General features: G+C 38.5%; 1 protein-coding gene across 2 annotated transcripts in view; it reads right to left on the reverse strand.

Annotated features, from left to right (window-relative positions):
• Nucleotides 1-19834, reverse strand: part of Cog5 (component of oligomeric golgi complex 5) — a 235607-nt gene that overhangs the window by 92702 nt on the left and 123071 nt on the right. For both annotated transcript variants that reach the window (XM_041657980.1, XM_041657978.1), the window contains one exon: nt 4651-4816. In XM_041657980.1, the coding sequence (XP_041513914.1) occupies nt 4651-4816 (166 nt within the window). The remainder of the gene's footprint in view (nt 1-4650; nt 4817-19834) is intronic.

Consider the following 19834-nt stretch of genomic DNA (forward strand, 5'->3'; position numbering starts at 1 on the left):
CTGACATTGAGCACGAAGTCATTCTGAGGTGATACAGTGACATTATTTCTTTAGCTCACATTTATCTCCTAAATTTCTACCACAATTATTCTCTTAGTTCAGTAAGGAAGACAAACATTACACACTGAACTGCAAAAAGTTACAAAATTCTAAGGGAAAGAAAGTATAAATGAAAATTTATATCTGTTCAAAGTATTTAAACACAGGGCAAAAAATACTATCAACCATGGGAGAACTCCAAAAACAGTGTCAATATAACATTTTTGAAAAATCAATTGTATGATGAAATCCATAGAAGGAAGAGATGAATGCAGAAATGCAGAATGAAAAATTCATATAAAAAAGACCAGAGATAAGAATCAAATCATTTAAAATATAATGAAGAAAATAAAAATCAGATCTATACTTCAACATATGAAAAAGCATCTGGAGACTGACAAAATGGCTCAGTGGGTTAATGTTCTGGCCATCAGCCTGATGACCTGATTGATCCCCAGTACCACATGGTAGAGGGACAGAGTCAATCTACTCCTAAGTTGTTCTCTGACATACACACAGACTGCAGCATGTGTGTGCCCACATACATACACATACACAAAACAGATGCATAAAAATAGTGCACATGGAATAATTATGTGAATACTAGCCACAAGGTTAGGAAACATAACAGAAAATAAAATAATATTCCATTTCTTCTTTTCTAGTCTTGGCTCCTTTACTCTTTCTCCAGAGCAAAAAGCCTCAAAAATTTAGAATTATGATCCCCTGATTTTAAGCTTTTAGTGTACATGCACATATCCAAAACAATACTTAGCATAAACTGTCACATTCTTGGGTCTTAAACATCATAATAAATGTACCTTTCTCAAAAAAAAATTCAGCAGCCCTCCTATATACAAATGGTAAATGGGCAAAGAAAGGTATCAGAGAAATACCACCCCTTACAATAGCCACAAATATAAAATATCTTGGGGTATCTCTAATCAAACAAGTGAAAAACCTGCTTGACAAGAACGTTAAGTCTGGAAAGAAAGATATTAAAGAAGATAGCAGAAAAGACATCTTCTTGCTCTTGGATAGGTAGGATCAACATAATAAAAATGGAAATCTTACCAAAAGCAATTGAATCTACAGATTCAATGCAATCCCCATCAAACTCCCAAAATTCTTCACAAACCTTGAAAGAACAATACTCAACTTCATACAGAAAAAAAAAAAACTCAGAATAGCTAAAAATAATCCTCAACAATAAAAAAACATCCAGAGGCATCACCATCCCTGACTTCAAGTTCTACTACAGAGCTATAGTAATAAAAACAAACATGTGGACCACTGGATTTCAATCAAAGACCTTGACATTAATCCACAAACCTATAAACACCTGATTCTTGACAAAGTAGCCAAAATGGCACAATGGAAAAAGGAAAACATCTTTAACAAATGGTGCTAGCAAAACTGGATGTCAACATGTAGAAGACCACAAATAGAACCATAAAAGTCAAGTTCAGATGAACCAAGGTCCTCAACATTAATCCACTTACATTGAACCTGATAGAAGAGAAAGTGGGAAGTAGCCTTGAACTTATGAGCACAAGAGACCACTTCCTAGATATAACTACAGTAGCACAGATGAGAGCAACAATCAATAAATGGAACGTCCTGAAACTGAAAAGTTTCTGCAAGGCAAAGGACATGGTAAATAAGACAGAACGACAGCCTACAGAATGGAAAAATATCTTCACCAACCCCACCTCTGACAGAGAGCTGATTTCCAAAATATACAAAGAACTCAAGAAACTAGACATCAGGGCACCAAAGCTACAGAGAAACCCTGTCTCGAAAAACAAAAAAAAAAAAAAAAAAAAAAAACAAAAAAAAAAGGAAAGAAAGAAAAGAAACTAGACATCAAAATACAAAACAATCCAATTAAAATATGGGGTACAGAGCTAAACAAAAAATTCTCAACAGACGTTTAAGGAATTGCTCAACATCCTTAGCCATCAGGGAAATGCAGATCAAAACAACTCTGAGATACCATCTTACACCTGTCAGACTATGTTTTCTTGTGTTCTTTTTTTTTTTTCGAGACAGGGTTTCTCTGTAGCTTTGGTGCTGGTCCCGGAACTAGCTCTTGTAGACTAGGCTGGCCTCGAACTCCCAGAGATCCGCCTGCCTCTGCCTCCCGAGTGCTGGGATTAAAGGCGTGCACCACCACCGCCCGGCTCTTGTGTTCTTTATATATTCAAAGTAACATTTAAAAAATACATTATTTGATATTAAATCTATAGAAAATTTACAATTAATATATAAAAACCTTTGCCTTAAACTATGTACAAAAATTTATGTTGTGATTCTCCACCATACTCAACTACTTTAATGAGTATTTAAAATAACTCTACATAACCTCAATACATATGAGAAAATTAACATGAAAACCATTTCATATTAAAAATAAAGATAATACTTTTTCCTTAAAAAGATGAGGAACTCGTGCTTACCACTTCTACATTATATCATGATATCCACTTTCCGATGGATCATAAAAAGGCAGTTTAAAAACCCTTTATTCTTTCTATAATAGAGGCTTACATTGAGATTGACAGTATGCAAAAAATTGCTTTCATTTTTTTCCTGTTCTTGACACCACAATAGGAAATGAGATTAAACAGCTCCTGGAAATTTAAACATTATATCAAACTTTCTGAAAATAATTGCTAGCAAAATTTGAGAGGAAACACTCCTTTGGTGACTTTTTTTTTTCAACAAATTCCTTTGGTGATCTTATGAATATGAACCTATTCAGAGGCTGAAGCAAACCTTTAAAACTCTAGTTGAGACTTAAGATTCTTTTATTTCTTTTTTTTAGTGTAATTGATTCAGGAGCTATGAACTCACTTTAACTTAAGGTTATGTATAAAAATGAAATTTTGCTTTTGTTCTCTTGTTGTTGTTGTTGTTTTTGAGACAGGGCTTCTGTGCGGAGCTCTAGTTGTCCTGGAACTCATTCTGGAGATACGGCTGAGGTGTGTGCCACCACTGCCCAGCCAAAATGAAATTCTTTTGTATTACTTATGCACTAGAAGTATCATTAATATACATGGTCTTTTTGTTTAATTTCAGGACTACTCTGTGATTTCGAGTGCCTTCAATAAAAGTACAGGGGGAAGTGATACAGTGAGCACAGATAATAATGTGGAAAACTTTTCTGTAGACTGGCAAAATAGCATAGTCAACGAAAGGGAGCCAAGAGATATTTGATTTTAAGTTAAAGATGATACAACAGGACGACTGTGTGATGAAAGAAACATGGAGGAAGGGAAAACTGACGAGCTGTCAGAATTGAGCAAAAGCAAAGAGGAGTGGAATTTAAAGGCAAGTTTATCTCTCTTTTCTTCTAGACTAGCAAGAGAAGAACACATGGCAGTGAGAAATGGAAGGACAGACGGACGTGCAGGAAGAATGAAACACATACAGCGGGTGGTCATCCGCCTTCTGCAGAGAGGGGTCAGCGCCTCAGCTACGGATGTGTCTTCTTCAGTCTACAACTCAGTCCCAGTGGTCTTTACATCCTGTCATCACCACCCTGCTCCCATGGGCTTTAGTCATTTTGACTGCTTCAACCATTACTGTTTTTCAGTATGAAACTTACAAGGAAAAGTCCAGAAAGTTAAAGTAGCAAGGGTATACCTTAAAAATGTTTTCCTTCGGGGCTGGAGAGATGGCTCAGTGGTTTAGAGCACTGTCTGCTCTTCCAGAGGTCCTGAGTTCAATTCCCAGCAACCACATGGTGGCTCACAACCATCTGTAATGAGATCTGGCGCCCTCCTCTGGTGTGTGGGCATACATGGAGGCAGAATGTTGTATACCTAATAAATAAATAAATCTTAAAAAAAATGTTTTCCTTACCAATAGAAAAAGTATATGTCAGGATAAATCTTTAGGAAGAAAAATACAAGCTTCTCTCTCTCTCTCTCTCTCTCTCTCTCTCTCTCTCTCTCATATATCTGTTTCCTTCCAACTAAATGATGCCACAGCTTAGACATCTTTATCCAGTGGTTCTGAATATACCAACTGACCAGTTCAATTCACTGATTACACACAAAATGATGGAGGAAGGTCATTGGCTAATAAAGAAACTGCCTTGGCCCATCTGATAGGGCAGAATTTAGATAGGAGGAGTAAACAGAACAGAATGCTGGGAGGAAGAGGAAGTGAGCACAGAAATCATGCAGCTCCTCTCAGAGCCAGACACAATGAAGCAAGCCGCCAGGTCAGACATGCTGAATCTTTCCCGGTAAGCGCACCTAGTGGTGCTACACAGATGATTAGAAATGGGCTAAATTAATATGTGAGAATTAGCCTAGAAGAGGCTAGATATAATGGGCCAGGCAGTGTTTAAAAGAATACAGTTTGTGTGTTGTTATTTCGGGTATAAAGCTAGCCGGTGGCCAGGAGCCGGGCGGTGGAACACAGCCCGCAGCTCCCTTAACAACAAAACTTATAAATAAGTCCTGAAATGTAATTTCTTCTCTCATATTTTTCTATTAAAAAATGAGTCATTAGATTGCTTTGAAACATGAGTGCTCGACATACTATTCAAAGAACTTCTTGGTTATAAATAAAGGGGCTAAATATAAACCATCCCCATACCTCTCACAGCTGACTGGGAAGGCTGAGTCAAAACTTTGACATCCAATGCATTGTTGATACTGTCTTCCAAAGAAGCACAATAACCATCCACAACATTGGTAACAGTATCCTTCAAAGTTCCGAGATTATGGAAAACCTGAAGGGCTGTTCCAACCTGAGCTGGATTCTGAAACACAGATAAAATGGGGTGAAAACAGATATAAATAAGAAATAAGAAAAACCAATATAAATCTTAAGAAAAAGGCCAAAAACTTTAACTGGCAGTTTAGTAGTTATTAATGTATTTACAGGTTAAAAAAGCAGAAGCAAACACAATTTGGGACAAGTTTTATTTATATACATGTATGGTTGTGCCATAACTTTTTGATAGAACATTTAATTTGAAATAATATTCATTTGCTTTTCGTCATATGAAAATAATAAAGCTCAAAACCATTTCCTGCTGCAGTTATAGTTATAGTTTTCCTTAGTTATAATAAAAGATAAAGCAGATATAAATATTGTAACTATAATTCTTGCTTGATAACTGTTTTATTATATGCAATTTAACTATGTTAAATTTAAAACCTTCCTTTTTATTCAAAGAGAAAGGGGGAGGTGATGTGGGAGTAATATCTGCTGTGATTATGTTTTATTGCCATTGGTTAATAAAGAAGCTGCTTTTGGTCAATGGCTTAGCAGAGTAAAGCCAGGATGAAGGAGATATAGAGAGAACAGTGGAGTCAGGGAGAAGCCATGTGGCCCACCAGAGACAGATGCTGGATGGAACTTTACCTTGTAAGCCACAGTCACGTGGTGAGACAGAGATTAATGGAGATGGGTTAGTTTAAGATATAAGAGTTAGCCAGAAAGACCCTTAAGCTATTGGTCAAACAGCATTGCAGATAATATGTTACTGTGTGATTATTTCAGGGGTGGGCAGCCGAAAACGAACTAACAAACTCACACCTACAGATTTCCTATTTCTTAAGACTTACTAAGTTTAATCTCTTCATCTACCCCCTCCTCATGTGTGTACATGCATGCATGTATGTGTATTATTTTATAGTAATGCCAATAGATTTCAAAAGTAATTTTTAGTATTCTTTGTTAACTTAGTTTGGAATAAAAGCTAATGAAACTATTTAACTTGCAGATACTTGTTGTGGGACAATGGTCTTGCATCCTGTAAAGATCTGTCACTTGTATTGGTTTAATAAAACATCATTTGGCCAGTAGCCAGGCAGGAAGCATAGGTGGGGCTACCAGAATAGGAGAATTCCGGAAAGAGAAAAGGCTCTGTTTGCACTCCTCATTCACATGCAGAGGACGCAAGATGAGAATGTCTCACTGATAAAAAGTACCAAGCCATGTGGCTAACACAGACAAGAATTATGAGTTAATGTAAAATATAAGGATCAACCGACTTAATGTGCTCTCTTTGTGGAAGCCTAGCCAGTTTGGATGTTCACCTTCCTAGATATGGACGGAGGGGGGAGGACCTAGGACTTACCACAGGGCAGGGAACCCGGACTGCTCTGTGGACTGGAGAGGGAGGGGGAGAGGAGTGGGGGGAGGGGGAGAAGGGTGGGAGGAGGGGGAAAAGGGTGGGAGGAGGGGGAGAAGGGTGGGAGGAGGGGGAGAAGGGTGGGAGGAGGGGATGGGAAATGGGAGGCTGGGAGGAGGTGGAAACTTGTTTTTTGTTTATGTTTTTTTTCTTCTTTTCGCAATAAAAAAAATAAAAAATAAAAAAAATATAAGGATCAATTAATAAGAAGCCTGAGCTAATAGGTCAACCAGTTTATAATTAACGTAAGCCTCTGTGTGTTTCTTTGGGACTTCATGGCTGCCAAACTGGGCAGGACAGAAACCTCTGTCAACAGATACTGAGTCATGATGAATGATATATAAAGTAATTTTAATGAAGAATTTTCATTCCTGAGTTCACACATATATGGGGGAGGGGCTGCAGAAGCAGAGGTGAATCTTAATAAGCCTTAAAAATAACAGGAAATGGGTTTGAGATTTTTTTGGATGGAACAAGAAGAAACAAATGAGTACTATTTCAAATTAATCAAGAAGATATGACACAACATTTCAAGTATAATTGCCTTATGTAATTGCTGAAGTATGAATCCCTAGATATCTAAGTGAGCATGGCGGTCCACCTGTAATTCCAGTTTCCCAGGAAAAAAACGGGTGATCCTCAGAGCAAGCATAGAGCCAGCAAGACTACATATAGCAGTAAGTTCTGAGTTTGATTGAGAAATCCAGCCTGAATGATTAATGTGCAAGACCATGAAGAATAATTTCCTGACATCAGCCTTCGGGCATCTACATCACACACATCACTACACACTAGTGCATCCATACACAGGTACACAGTGCATCAATACACGGGTTTACACACATCACATCTCACACTCACATGAAGCTAGGTCATAACTCCAATACTGTTAGCACTTCTGAACCATCTATGGCTACCCAAACTGAATCCCTCCATATATTATCACTGCCATAACTTTTGTCATAAGATTAATTCTGTTTTTCACCTTGATGTCAATGAAGTTATACAGTACACATGATTTTGTATTTGCCTTCCCTTGCTCAGTGTCTTATGTGTGGAATGCTTTTGTGTTGTTTCATGTAGCAGAAGTTGATTTACGTTTATTGCTGTTTAGTAATGTCTGTCCATTCTATTCTGGACACACACTTGAGTCGTTTCAATTCCAGGCATTATAATTAACGCTGGGATAAACCTTCAGACACGCAGCATTTGGTGAATAAATAGGCAAAGGTGCCTCTGCTGTGTGAAAGCAGAGAGGAGTCAAAAGGCACTTGCAAGTTCTGTGTTAAGAGATAAGGAAGACTTCACAAAGACACTGCAGACACTGCCGTTACTCCATTAGCTCACCCACAACTGTGACAGCCGTGCCTCTAATGTATTACTGCTTTCAGTAAGCACTATGATTGTCAGTGTCTTTCCTATAATAGCTAGGGAAGTTGGCAGGCATTTGGGCTTTTATGGTGTGCATATAAAACATATATTCCTAATTGCCCATTGTTCTAATTGGTTGTTTTATTGTCATTTGCATATTTGTACAAATTGTTTGTATAATTTACGTGTAATCACTCTGATAATTGTTTCTGTTGTAAAATGTTCTCACTCTTATTGAAATCTTTTCTCCTTTTTTTTCCTTTTGCTCATTTTTATTTATCTTTTTGTTATTTCATTGGAAATGTTTTTTGTTTTTTTTTTATTGAAAGAAAAAAAAAAAGAAATTCCCGCCTCCTCCCAGCCTCCCATTTCCCTCCCCCTCCTCCCACTCTTCTCCCCCTCCCCCCACTCCTCTCCCCCTCCCTCTCCAGTCCAAAGAGCAGTCAGGGTTCCCTGCCCTGTGGAAAGTCCAAGGTCCTCCCCCCTCCATCCAGGTCTAGGAAGGTGAACATCCATACTGGCTAGGCTCCCACAAAGCCAGAACATGAAGTAGGATCAAAATCCAGTGCCATTGTCTTTGGCTTCTCCTCAGATCTCATTGTCCGCCACGTTCTTTTAAGGACAATAAATTCTTAGTGAAGAAGTCTTTCATTAAATAAAAAGACATTCTTAATCTGAATGCATTCTCTACGGTTAACACTTTCGGCATCCTGTTTTTTTAAAATGTTTCCTATTCGTTAAAAGTTCTATATCTGCTGGGCAATGGAGGCTCATGTCTTTAATCTCAGCCTCGGGAGGCAGGGGCAGGAGGATCTCAGTGAGTTCAAGGCCAGCCTGGTCTATGAGTTCCAGGACAGCAAAGGCTACACTGAGAAACACTACCTTGAAAAACCAAAATAAATAAATAAATAAATAAATAAATAAATAAATAAAACCTTCCATACATTTATACTGATTACAGCCATCCACTGTTGAATGGAACTAGAAAAATCCATTTTGAGTGAAGTATCCCAGACCCAGCAAGACAAACACTGTATGTACTCATTAATAATTGGATATTAGACATAAAGCAAAGAATAACCAGCTTACAGTCCACTGCTCTAGAGAAGTCAGGAAATAAGGGGGAGCCTAAGAGACATGCAAGGAAGGGGAAATAGATAAGATCTTCTGAGTAAATTGCAAGCATGGGGGAAGAAGGTGTAGAGGGGAGTGGGGAGGAGGACATGAGGGAACAGGATAGTTGAGTTGGGGGATGGACAGAGAAGGAGAGCAAGGAAAGAGGTATCTTGATAGAGGGGGAAATCTGGTGCTAGGGAAACAGCCAGGAATCCACAAGACCCCAGCTAAGACTTCTAGCAATAGTGGATAGGGTGCCTGAATTGGCCTTCCCCTATAATCAGATTGATGAGTACCCTAACTGTCATCATAGAACCTTCATCCATTAACTGAAGCAGATGCAGAGATCCACAGCTAAGCACTGGGCCAACTCCAGATAAAGAGAAGGAGGAGGGATTATATGAGCAAAGGGGTCAAGATCATGATGAGGAAACCCACAGAGACAGCTGACCAGAGCTAGCAGAAGCTCACTGGACTGATAGCTGGGGAACCTGCATAGGATCAAACTAGGCCCTCTGAACGTAGGTGACAGTTCTGTGGCATGGGAAATCTGTGGGGCCACTGCCAAGGGGCCATTGGCAGTGGGACCAGGATTTATCCCCAGTGTATGGACTGGCTTTTTGCAGCCCATACCCTATGGAGGGATACTTTGCTCAGCCTTGATACAGGGGGGAGGGGCTTGGTCCTGCCTCAACTTGATGTGACAGACTTTGTAGACCCCCCATGGGAGGCCTCACACTGAGGAGTGGGATGGAGGGTGGGGGGATTGCAGTGGGGAGTGGGAGGAAGGGAGGAAGGGGGTACTGTGCTTGGTATATGAAATGAAAAAGAATTTAATTAAATAAAATTTTTAAAAAAATCACACTGCACATCAGAAGGAAAGACATCTTAGAGTCAGGGGTGGGTTTCTGATCTCCCTGCTCACATGCTGGCACTGCGAGGTGCAGCGGTTTACAGTCATGAGGGAGAGAGATGCAGCTCCCTGCTCACATGCTGGCACTGCGAGGTGCAGCGGTTTACAGTCATGAGGGAGAGAGATGCAGCCAGTAGCTTTTCTTCCTTGTGATGTCCTTCCTGTGCCATCACCATTATCCTGCTTCATGAGCAGAGTGGTCATACTCTGCTTACTCAGTTCTTGCACAGGGTTTATATAATGTCGGCTTATTTATTCTTTAGATTTTGGAAGTCTGGACTGTGAAGCTATCTGTTCTTGTAGTTTTCACAGAGGGAAGATTTATGATAAATTCAAACTTAGTAACAGAAGGACAACTACTTAAACCCAATCTTCCCAGCTTTATTTTTGTAGGCTGTCTTCCTAAAATTTGATGAGTTTACCTAAATTTTTAAATCTATTGCTGAAAAGTTAAACCTAATGTTTTTTAACATCCTAGATTTGTTGGATGCTATCAGACCCTCAATAGCTCTTGGGGTGTCTATCAATAAAATTTATTAACCTTATCAAATAACTAATTTTATACTTTGTTGATTCTATTATTAGCTTTCCTAAATCCTATTTCACAGGCTCTAGAGTAAGGAAGACATAATAAATCAGGCTCTGACATTAATATCCAAAACTAAAGGCAAATTACATGACCTCTTTAAGACAGTTTCCTTGACTGCATAATGTAGAAGTAACAACACCAACTTAATGGATAAATTATACATATACGGGGGGGAAGTGACAAGTAGAGGCACAAATATCCTTGTGTTGTCAGAGCGAACCTCAGCTCTTGAACTCAGTCAATCCTTCCTCCACCTCTCGAGTAACTGGGATTACATGTGCATGCTAGCAGAACACCCATAATAAAATCAGTTGCCTTTACCTGGATCTAGTGGGAACATGTTATGGCAGATAGAGTGTGGGCCTTGAGATGGAATCGTAGTTCTGCACTAGATAAGCTATGTGACTCTGGGCAAATCACTCCATCACTCATCAAACTTTACGGTATTTAATAATTTGTATTTAAGAATACCAGGGGAAGGTTCTGTATTTGTTTTGCTCACTACTATACTCTTAACACTGAACTCATGAACTATATGGATAGATGCTGAATTACCATCTGAATAAGTGAAAGAACAAGAAAGTTGCTACAATTTGGTTTGTTATTACACTCCTCATGAGATTGCTAAAAGAGTTTGAAGGAACATATTTCTTGGACTAACAGAATACAGAACTAATAAAAAGTACTGGCTCCCCGATTGCTTGCTCATATCACCAGACCTCTAAGAAGTCTAAGAATAGTAATTATTTCTATTCCTAAGGCATTTCTCCCACCCCCTTGGAATTTTGAGACAGGATCTCACTCTGTGTCTTAGACCAGCCTTGGATTCACAGAAATCATCCTGCCTCAGCCTCCTGAGTGCTAGGATTATAGGTATAAGACATCATACCCACTTTCAAGGAATTTTTCTCATCATCCTATTGTTAATTATTGAAATAAGTAAGATACCCATCAGAACTATTGAGCAACCCTGAGAAAGCTTGTTCCTGTGTCTCAATTTCATAAAACTTAAAAATGATAAAGACAGACAATAGAAAAAGATTCCCAAGGTTAGCTGAAGATCTTTTTGAAGAAAACACAGTCAATAGGCTCTAAGTCCAAAATTACTTGACCTAGCCTGGACCAGATACGATCTGTTTATTTATTCTATCAGTTATTCAGATGACTGGCACAGTCTATCAGCTGACATCTTACTGGTGAAGAATTTGATTAGAAGTGTTGGCCAGACTCTAAAAGAAAAGTATTTATTCAGATGGTGGTAGATACATTTTAAAAAGCAACAGAGCTTACAAGGAAAAGACCACAAGAGCCCTCAGTGAAGACTTAGAAAGCAGTGTGGTGGTTTGAGTAAGAATAGCACCCATAGGCTCTTCAATTTCAATGGTCAGGAGTGACATTAGATGTGGCCTTGTTGGAAGAAGCGTGTCACTGGGGTGGGATATAGGGTTTCAAATGTTCATACTAGACTCGGTATTCCTCTCTTCTTGCTGCCTGCTGATCCAGATGTGGAACTCTCGGCTCCTTCTCCAGCATCATGTCTGCCTGCATGCGGGAAGCATGATGACAATGGACCAAACCTCTAAAACTGCAAGCCAGCTCCAATTAAACGCTTTCCTGGTCATGGTATTTTTTACAGCAGCAGAACACTAAGAAAAGCAATAACAGACTGACTCTATGACCGGAACTATAGTACATAAAATGATGAAAATAAAAAGTTCCTGAAATGCAGAGTCTTGTCACAGATAACCTTAATGAGTATCAGTTGTTGCTAAGCACCCAGGAAATACTGCTGGGTAGCTCCTTATTGGCTACACACAGACAGCTACAGGCAGACTCAAAGTTAGCTCCTTTGGCCTTGCAGGCCTTAAGTTTCTACATATACAGCCTTTTTATTTATTACATAGGGCCCTCAGTGGGCGCCAGAATTCTTTGCTAGGGCCTTGTTGGCTCCACCTCAGGAGGGCTCAGGAACTGAACTGTGCCTTTCTTAGGGTGGCCTGCCAAACAAGCTCTTACCCGTCTTTGACTACCAGCCCTCAAAGAATATTCACTTCTGGAGAGTCCCAGGGTAGGAGTACTAGGCAGTAGTCTTTTGGATTATAAATAACCAGGCATGCATAGCATCTTCCACACGAGAGGGTGAAAAGGTGCGACACCAAAGAGCACAGAGGCCAGGAGTTGGGCAGCAGGCTGACAGCAGACTTTAACTTCCCACAGTCAGTGATTTTTAAGTTTCTGGTTTAGTAAAAGAAAAAAATTGATTTTCTAAATGCTATAATCTATGTTGTTTGAAGAGATTTAAAGAATCAATTAGTTTTGACAAATAAACACTAAATATAAGTAAAAGGGAAGAGTAGACAGATTGAGCTACAGAAGTGCAATGAAAATGACTGTGGCTTAGAACGTGGTCTCTATAGGTCCACATACGAAGGTTTGGTCCCCCAGGGGTGGACAGGGGAACTGCTGAGACATTGAAGGCATGGCTGTAGCCAGTCTCTCCCACTTCCTTGTCATCCTTTCCCCCTCTCTGCCTAATGGCTAGAGATGGGAGCCCTCACTGTGACGGGTATTCTTCCTGTGACATGTCACCTTCATCACAGACCTAAACAAACAGACCTGACAAGGTTGGCCTTGAATCTTTATACAAGGAACCTGTACCAGTGATTATTTTGCATTAATCGGAAATTGACTAATTCAAGAACGTAATCAACACAGAGATTTGAAATATTGAAAGAAAATAGATGTCAACTGTGAAGGCTAATCTTGGTTGGCAACTTGACTACACATGAAATTAATAAACATCCAAGCTTCTAGGTATACTGGTTAAGGGTTTTTCTTGGTTGGATTATTTGAGGTTAAAGCCCACCCTAAAACCAGATCATCTGAGATCAGAAGATTCAACCTAAATACAGGACATACCTCTCGGTGGCGGCCCACATAAAAGGACATGTAAGATGGAAGCTTTTGCTTTCTGCTTGCTTGCCCTCACTCTGTCTTGTTCCTAAGATGCCCATTCACTGGTGTTAGCACCTACTTCTCAGGATTCTAACACAGACTGGAAACCAGCAGTCATTCGGACTCCTGAGACATCCAGTCTTCTAGACTCAACAACTACCAGGTTGTCTTTGGCCTTGAGAAACTGTTAAGAGTACTCAGACAACAGCCTTTGAGCCGCTCTAATAAATGCCATTTATATTAGTTCATTTGATCAATTCTGTTCCTTAGAGAACCCCGAGACTAATACATCAACTACCTACAACTTCTAAGAGGGAAGGGAGAATCAAAGGGTGGATAATTTGAGTGAGAAGGTGACAGCCAGGAAGCTGGAAGGACAAAGCTAGTACTAAAGAATTATTTACTTACAAATCAGTACATGCAAAATGCCAGTGGGGTCATTTTTGCTGGAAATATGAATGCTTCTGGGATGTATAATCACAACAAAGCAGACTGGGTAGCAAATGAGATCGAAGAATAACACATACACATTGGAAACCGGAAGCCACACCGGGAACGAACATATTGAAATGGGATGGTGCACCACTCTAGACACACCTTGGATTACAACATTAGAATATTTGGAAATAGAAACAATTTTTCTAGCTATGATTCAAGTGAAGATCATACCCTACATATATTGAACATTTACATCCTTTTCCCATCATCCTGTCTTATCATAGACAAATACTACATATTTTGACCATGAACTCTGGCTAAGCCCTAATTAGCAAATTTCAGGCTTCTATCTCACTCATTGAAAAGATGAGAGGACAGAAACAGATGGACTCTCCTGCCTTCTTAAAAGATAATGATTTTATTTGCCTTTCATAAGAACCATCCGTGATGTTCTGGTGCTGTGCAAGGTACTGAGAAGAAAATAATGCTGCACTTCCTGACCTTTCAATATTTTGCTCTGACTAGAAATAAGAACAAGTAAGCCAGAAGTTAGAATATGCTGAAAAATATCTCCTTTATAAATATATGTACTTAAAAGCTTTGAAAAAGAAAAAGAATTTTTAGTAAAATAAAAAATAATATTCATTGGCCATGCTCTTTTCCTTTTTTAAACTTTTTGCCAATTAAAGAAAAACTTAAGTAATTTTTAATAGTCCAAACCAATGTGTTTTTTTTTTGCAGAGAAATGTTACAGTTTGTAAAAGGCACCAAATTTAAAACCGCAAGTTCTCAAATCTTTGTTTTGTTAAGTATTCTTTGTTGCCTCAACCTTTCTCTCAACTCCTCTATTCCCTAGTTCCCTTGTATTTGACTAGAGGATCACAACATCTATCTTAATATTTTGTTAAGGATAAATAGGTATTTTGCAAAGACATCCAAAGTAATTCCTGGTACTACTATCTTGACTGGCAGCTAGTCAACACATACAAAAAGCCTAGAGGTGACAGTATCCTGTAATTAGAAAACACTAGCAAAAGGACAATACAGATAATAAACAGGGAGAAAGACTGTTGGGTAGATGAAGCAATGCCAGCACTTCTCTGTACACACACTGTCTTTGTAGGCCCCTACTAAGCCAGAGCACGGTTATAGCTCCAGCTATCGCATCCAGGACAGAATTGGGGCAGGCAGGGAGGGAGGCTTTAGGCAAGAATCAGTAGTCAGTGTTCAAACAATTAGCAGAAAAACTGACAAAAATTTAAATATTCTCCAGATGACAAAATATCAAGAAGCTGAGAAGTGAATCAGGAAAAGAAAAACAACTTTTTCAATAAAAAGGTATCTGAAGACCTGATGTGGGATGTCTTTCTGCAGATGTGTTGCTTTTATTGGATAATGAATAAAGCTGTTTCAGTCAATGACTTAACAGAGCACAACCAAGTGGGAAACATGAACAGAGATATATAGAGAGTAGCCGGAGTCATTGAGGCGCCACATAGCTGCCAGAGGAGTAAGAGGCTGGCACCGGTAAGCCACAGCCTAGTGCTGAGACACAGATTAACAGAAATGGGTTAATTTAAAATGTAACAGCTAGAAAGACTAAGTTTCTAGCCAAACAGTGTTATACTTAATATAGTTTCTGTGTGATTATTTCGGTCTGAGTGTCCAGGAAATAAACAAGCAGTCACCGACTGCAAAGACCTAAGGCTCTTCATTTAAAAAAAAAAAAAAGACGAATTCTGTACTTCACAAAAACTGAAGACAGCAAGATAAAATTATGTAACTTAAGAAAATGCAAAGATAAAATTATAAAACATCTGAAAAAATTGAAGTCTTTTTAACTTTGGGATACAGAAAATGTTCTTTTCTCATAAACAAAAGAAAATATGGAGAATCTGGACTTTGTCAAAACTGAAAAGTTTACTTATAAAAAGACAATGTTGGGGTGGGGGTGGGGTAGGTAACACTATTAGACAAATAACCACAATCATGTCCATCAACCTATCACCACACACAATTAATAATCCACAGACTATAGCTATTCAAAGAAATAGGCTTAATCCTAAAGTCCTATGAAACAAAATGACACATCACACTGGGGGAGTAACTAGATACACAATATTATCTGTCCCTTTATTTTACTCATGAAAAACTTTTAGTAAAAGGAAAATCTGAGACTTGTAATTGCCTGTAAACAGGCATAAGTGGACTTCTTGTAGTTTGAGCAATATTATAAAACTAGGTTGTAAAACTACATAAACTCAGCCAGGGCGGTGGTTGGATACACCTTTAATCCAAGCAGAAGGCAGAGGCAGGTGAGTCTCTTCGTTTGAGGCCAGCCTGTTCTATAGAGTGAGTTCCAACACAGTTAGGGCTACACAGAGAAACCCTATCTCAAAAAGACTAAAATCAAAAAACTAAACAAATAAACCCACAACCCCCCCCCAAAAAAAACAAAGAAACTACATAAACTCACTAAAACTATATATTTAAAGTACATGAATGTTATGGTTTATATAAGTTACATATAATGGGAAATGAGGAGAGCCATACAGTGGGAGAAAACACAATACATGTACATATATGACAAAAGGTTTGTATTAGAATATATTAAGAATTATCCCTACTTGATGAGCATAAGTAAGTTCTTTAAAACTGTAAAAAAGTCCTTCACTATTGTCAGTTGAAAAGTTAGTTACAACAGTCATTGTAAAAAGGAGATTATATCTACAACAAGAATATTCCAAAAATGCACTAAAATGTTCACTATCAAAAAGACAGCTGGGCAGTGGTGGCACACGCCTTTAATCCCAGCACTTGGGAGGCAGAGGCAGGCGGATCTCTGTGAGTTTAAGGCCAGCCTGGTCTACAAGAGCTAGTTCCATGACTGCTACAAAGCTGCCAACATGGACCTGAAGGAACCAGAATTCTACACTATGGACCAGGTACTGAAAGAGACAGAAGCACATCAGAAAACGAATGTCCTCCTTACACCGGACAACCTGTGCCATCCACACCCACCTCACAGAAACAGAAAGGGAGAGAGATGCAAAGCTGTGAACTCAACATTCATAAGCTTTCCTTACACAGCCTAACATAACAAACAGCAAAGGATGAATGGGTAAATGTCATTTCTATAAAACGAAAAAAACAAACAAGGAACAAACTTCTAAGACATACAACATAGATTAATTTCAATAATACTGAATTAATATAAAGGAATATACTGTATGACTCCCATTCTAAAACCTATGAAAAATACAAAACAATGATTCCAAATAGCTGTCTGATTCTATGACACTGTTTTGAATCACAAAATAAAAATACTGGTGTTTTTCTATCATTATAAAAGTCTAATACTGTATAAATTAAATAAAATCATAGTTATCCAAATACAAACAAATTTTTAAGAAACATAAAACAAGTACACACATATTGAAGAGTAAGTATCAAATTTTAATCAATGGGAGCATTAAATAATAAAATTACTAAGTTATTAAAAATTTCACAGAGTCAAATGAAAATGAAATATTACTCAGTGAACTGGAAAGCTATCACAAGCAATCATGTTAGAAGAGCTTGGGGCTGAGAGCAGTGAGTTACAGGGAGATGTATACTTCAAGATGGCAATAAAGGAAGAATAATGAACACTTCTTGGGTTATTCATGAAAGAGAATTTTGCCAAAACTAAAACAGATATTTGTGTATATAATCTAACACTTGGAACAACAACAGGGTTATTTCACATTTGCCATAAAACAAAAGCACAAATATGTATCCTTTGGTAACTGAAGTACTACTATAAAAGATAAAGGAGCAAAGAGAAAGAAAGAATAGGGAAAAGGAGGGAAAGCTTTGAAAATTGTACAGACAGACTCCAAAGCTACAGAGAAACCTTATCTTGAAAAACAAAAACAGGAAGGAAGGAAGGAAGGAAGGAAGGAAGGAAGGAAGGAATCTCATAAAAGCTACCAAAATGAAATATTTGGAGACAAATTTAATCACAGAAGTGAAAAATCCCCAAACAGATACTAGAAAATGTACATATTATATGCATTAGCGATTAAACCCAAGTCAACAATAATGAATCACTGTCACATTAAGAAAAGAAATAAAAGCACTTCCCTTTGGGGTCATTTAACCAAGAATGTCATACATTTTCTACCTCATGCTCCTTTTGTCTTCTGTCTCCTGTCTGTGTCACATGAGTCCGAATCTGTCTATCTAAAGGCAGTATCCATCCCTATGTATGTATCGAGAGAGAGAGAGAGAGAGAGAGAGAGAGAGAGAACACATGTTGATGTCTGCCCCAAGGGCCTCACTATTTATTGATCCGCACAGAGAGCAGTACATGGTAAAGGAATAGTGTACTTGACAGAAACCTTTAAGAGTTTTACAAGTGGTTAACTCACTGACACAAATTGATCCCAACTGACCAGACAACAAACATCACTGCTTATCAACCAATATGCTTTTAACCTTAGTGGTAGATTTTGTGAAATTATTTTAATTTGTAGTCTCTTTAAGTACATAATAATAATATTGCATTGTCACAATAAAACAGTGATGAGAGAAATTATATAGGGCATGCACACACACAGAAAGAGAGAGAAAGAAAGAAAGAAAGAAAGAAAGATAGATAGATAGATAGATAGCAATTCTAAAATTGATACGGGCCTATAAAAGTCTTAAGGTAATCCTTAAGGGGAAGAAGGTGAATCTAAAAGAAGCATCGCAATGTATGACTTCAAACACACTACAAAACTATACCAACCAAAACAACAGGGCATTGGCACAAGAACACACAGATCAACAGAGTAGCAAATGAGAAACTAATCCACAGTCCCACACCATATTGGTTTTTGACAAAGTTGCCAACAAAAATGTCTCTTTAATAGGTTGTGTCAAAACCCCCTCTGTGTGTGTGTGTGTGTGTATCCGTCCCTGTGCTCATGTGTGTGCATACCCTTCTTCTCACATAAAACCTGAAACTGTTAGAAGAAAACACAAGGAGAAAATTTTAAAACGTCAGTGCAGGCAACACCCCCGCCACCATGGGTCCTCAGAGGTACAGTAACAAAAGTAAAAAGAGATAACAGAACTATATCAGTGAAACCTCTCCACAGCAAAGGAAACAACAGAGTTAAGAGACAATCTGTAGGGGTTATCTGACAACAGATCAGCACCTAGAATATATGCACAATGCAAAGCCAAACACTAAAACTACCAAATAATCCATTTAAAAAACAGGCAAAAACCTAAGTAGACATTTCTGAATGACATACATATGGCCAAGCATATGAATGCTCAGCCTCACTACTCACTGGAAAAAAAAGTAGTTCAAAAACCACAATTGGACACCCTCTCATCCCAGTTACAATGGTGATCATCAGGTAAAAATAAATGCTGGTGAAGGCGTAAAGGAGGTGGACTTAACACAATGTTGGTGAGAGGATACATAGCTCATTCACTACGGGAAACAATACAAAAACTAAAAACAGGCTGCCGAGATGTTTCAGTGCTGCACAGGCACGAGGATCTGAGTGTAGGGTACAGCACTCACATAAAAGCCAGGTGTGGTGGTCATCTTTAATCCCAGTGCTAGACCTAACGGATGCCTGGGGTTTGCTGGCCAGTCATCTTCGATGACTCTGTAGTTTCATGTTTCTTAAGAGATTATGCTTCAAAAAGCATATTGGAGCCTAGTCAAGGAAGACACCACAAATTTACCTTTGCACACACAGGCATCTGTACATGTGTAAATGTATGAATACACAGTACACACTAAAACTAACATCAAAGTGTGGCTTTGCAGTGGACACCTGTAACCTCAGGACTGAAAAGGCTGGAACAGGAGGATCACAAACGATGAGATCCGTGTGGGCTACACAATAATGAGATCGAGGTTAGCCTGGACTTCATAGAAAGACCGTTTCTCAAAAGAAACCGAAAATGTGTGCTAGAAAGATATACAGTGGTAATAGCACCTGCAATATTAGCTTGAAGATTGAAGCTCTGATCCTAGCACCAAAGTAAAAACGAGGTACAGCCAAACCACGCACATAACCCAAATCTAGGAAGGGCAAATGCTAGGGCTGGAAATCACTAGTCAGAACCATGTTCAACAGAACCACGTTTTCAAAAATAAGGCAGAGAGAGTAAGAGGATACCTGGCAGCCTCATGCCACACATACAAATACAACTTTTTTTTTAAAAAAAAAAAGATTAATTCAAAGCAAAAAAAGTCCTAAAAACA

This window comes from Microtus oregoni, unplaced genomic scaffold, assembly GCF_018167655.1.
Source record: "Microtus oregoni isolate MIOR12 unplaced genomic scaffold, Mior012 000009F_ref0000495, whole genome shotgun sequence".
NCBI lineage: Eukaryota > Metazoa > Chordata > Mammalia > Rodentia > Cricetidae > Microtus > Microtus oregoni.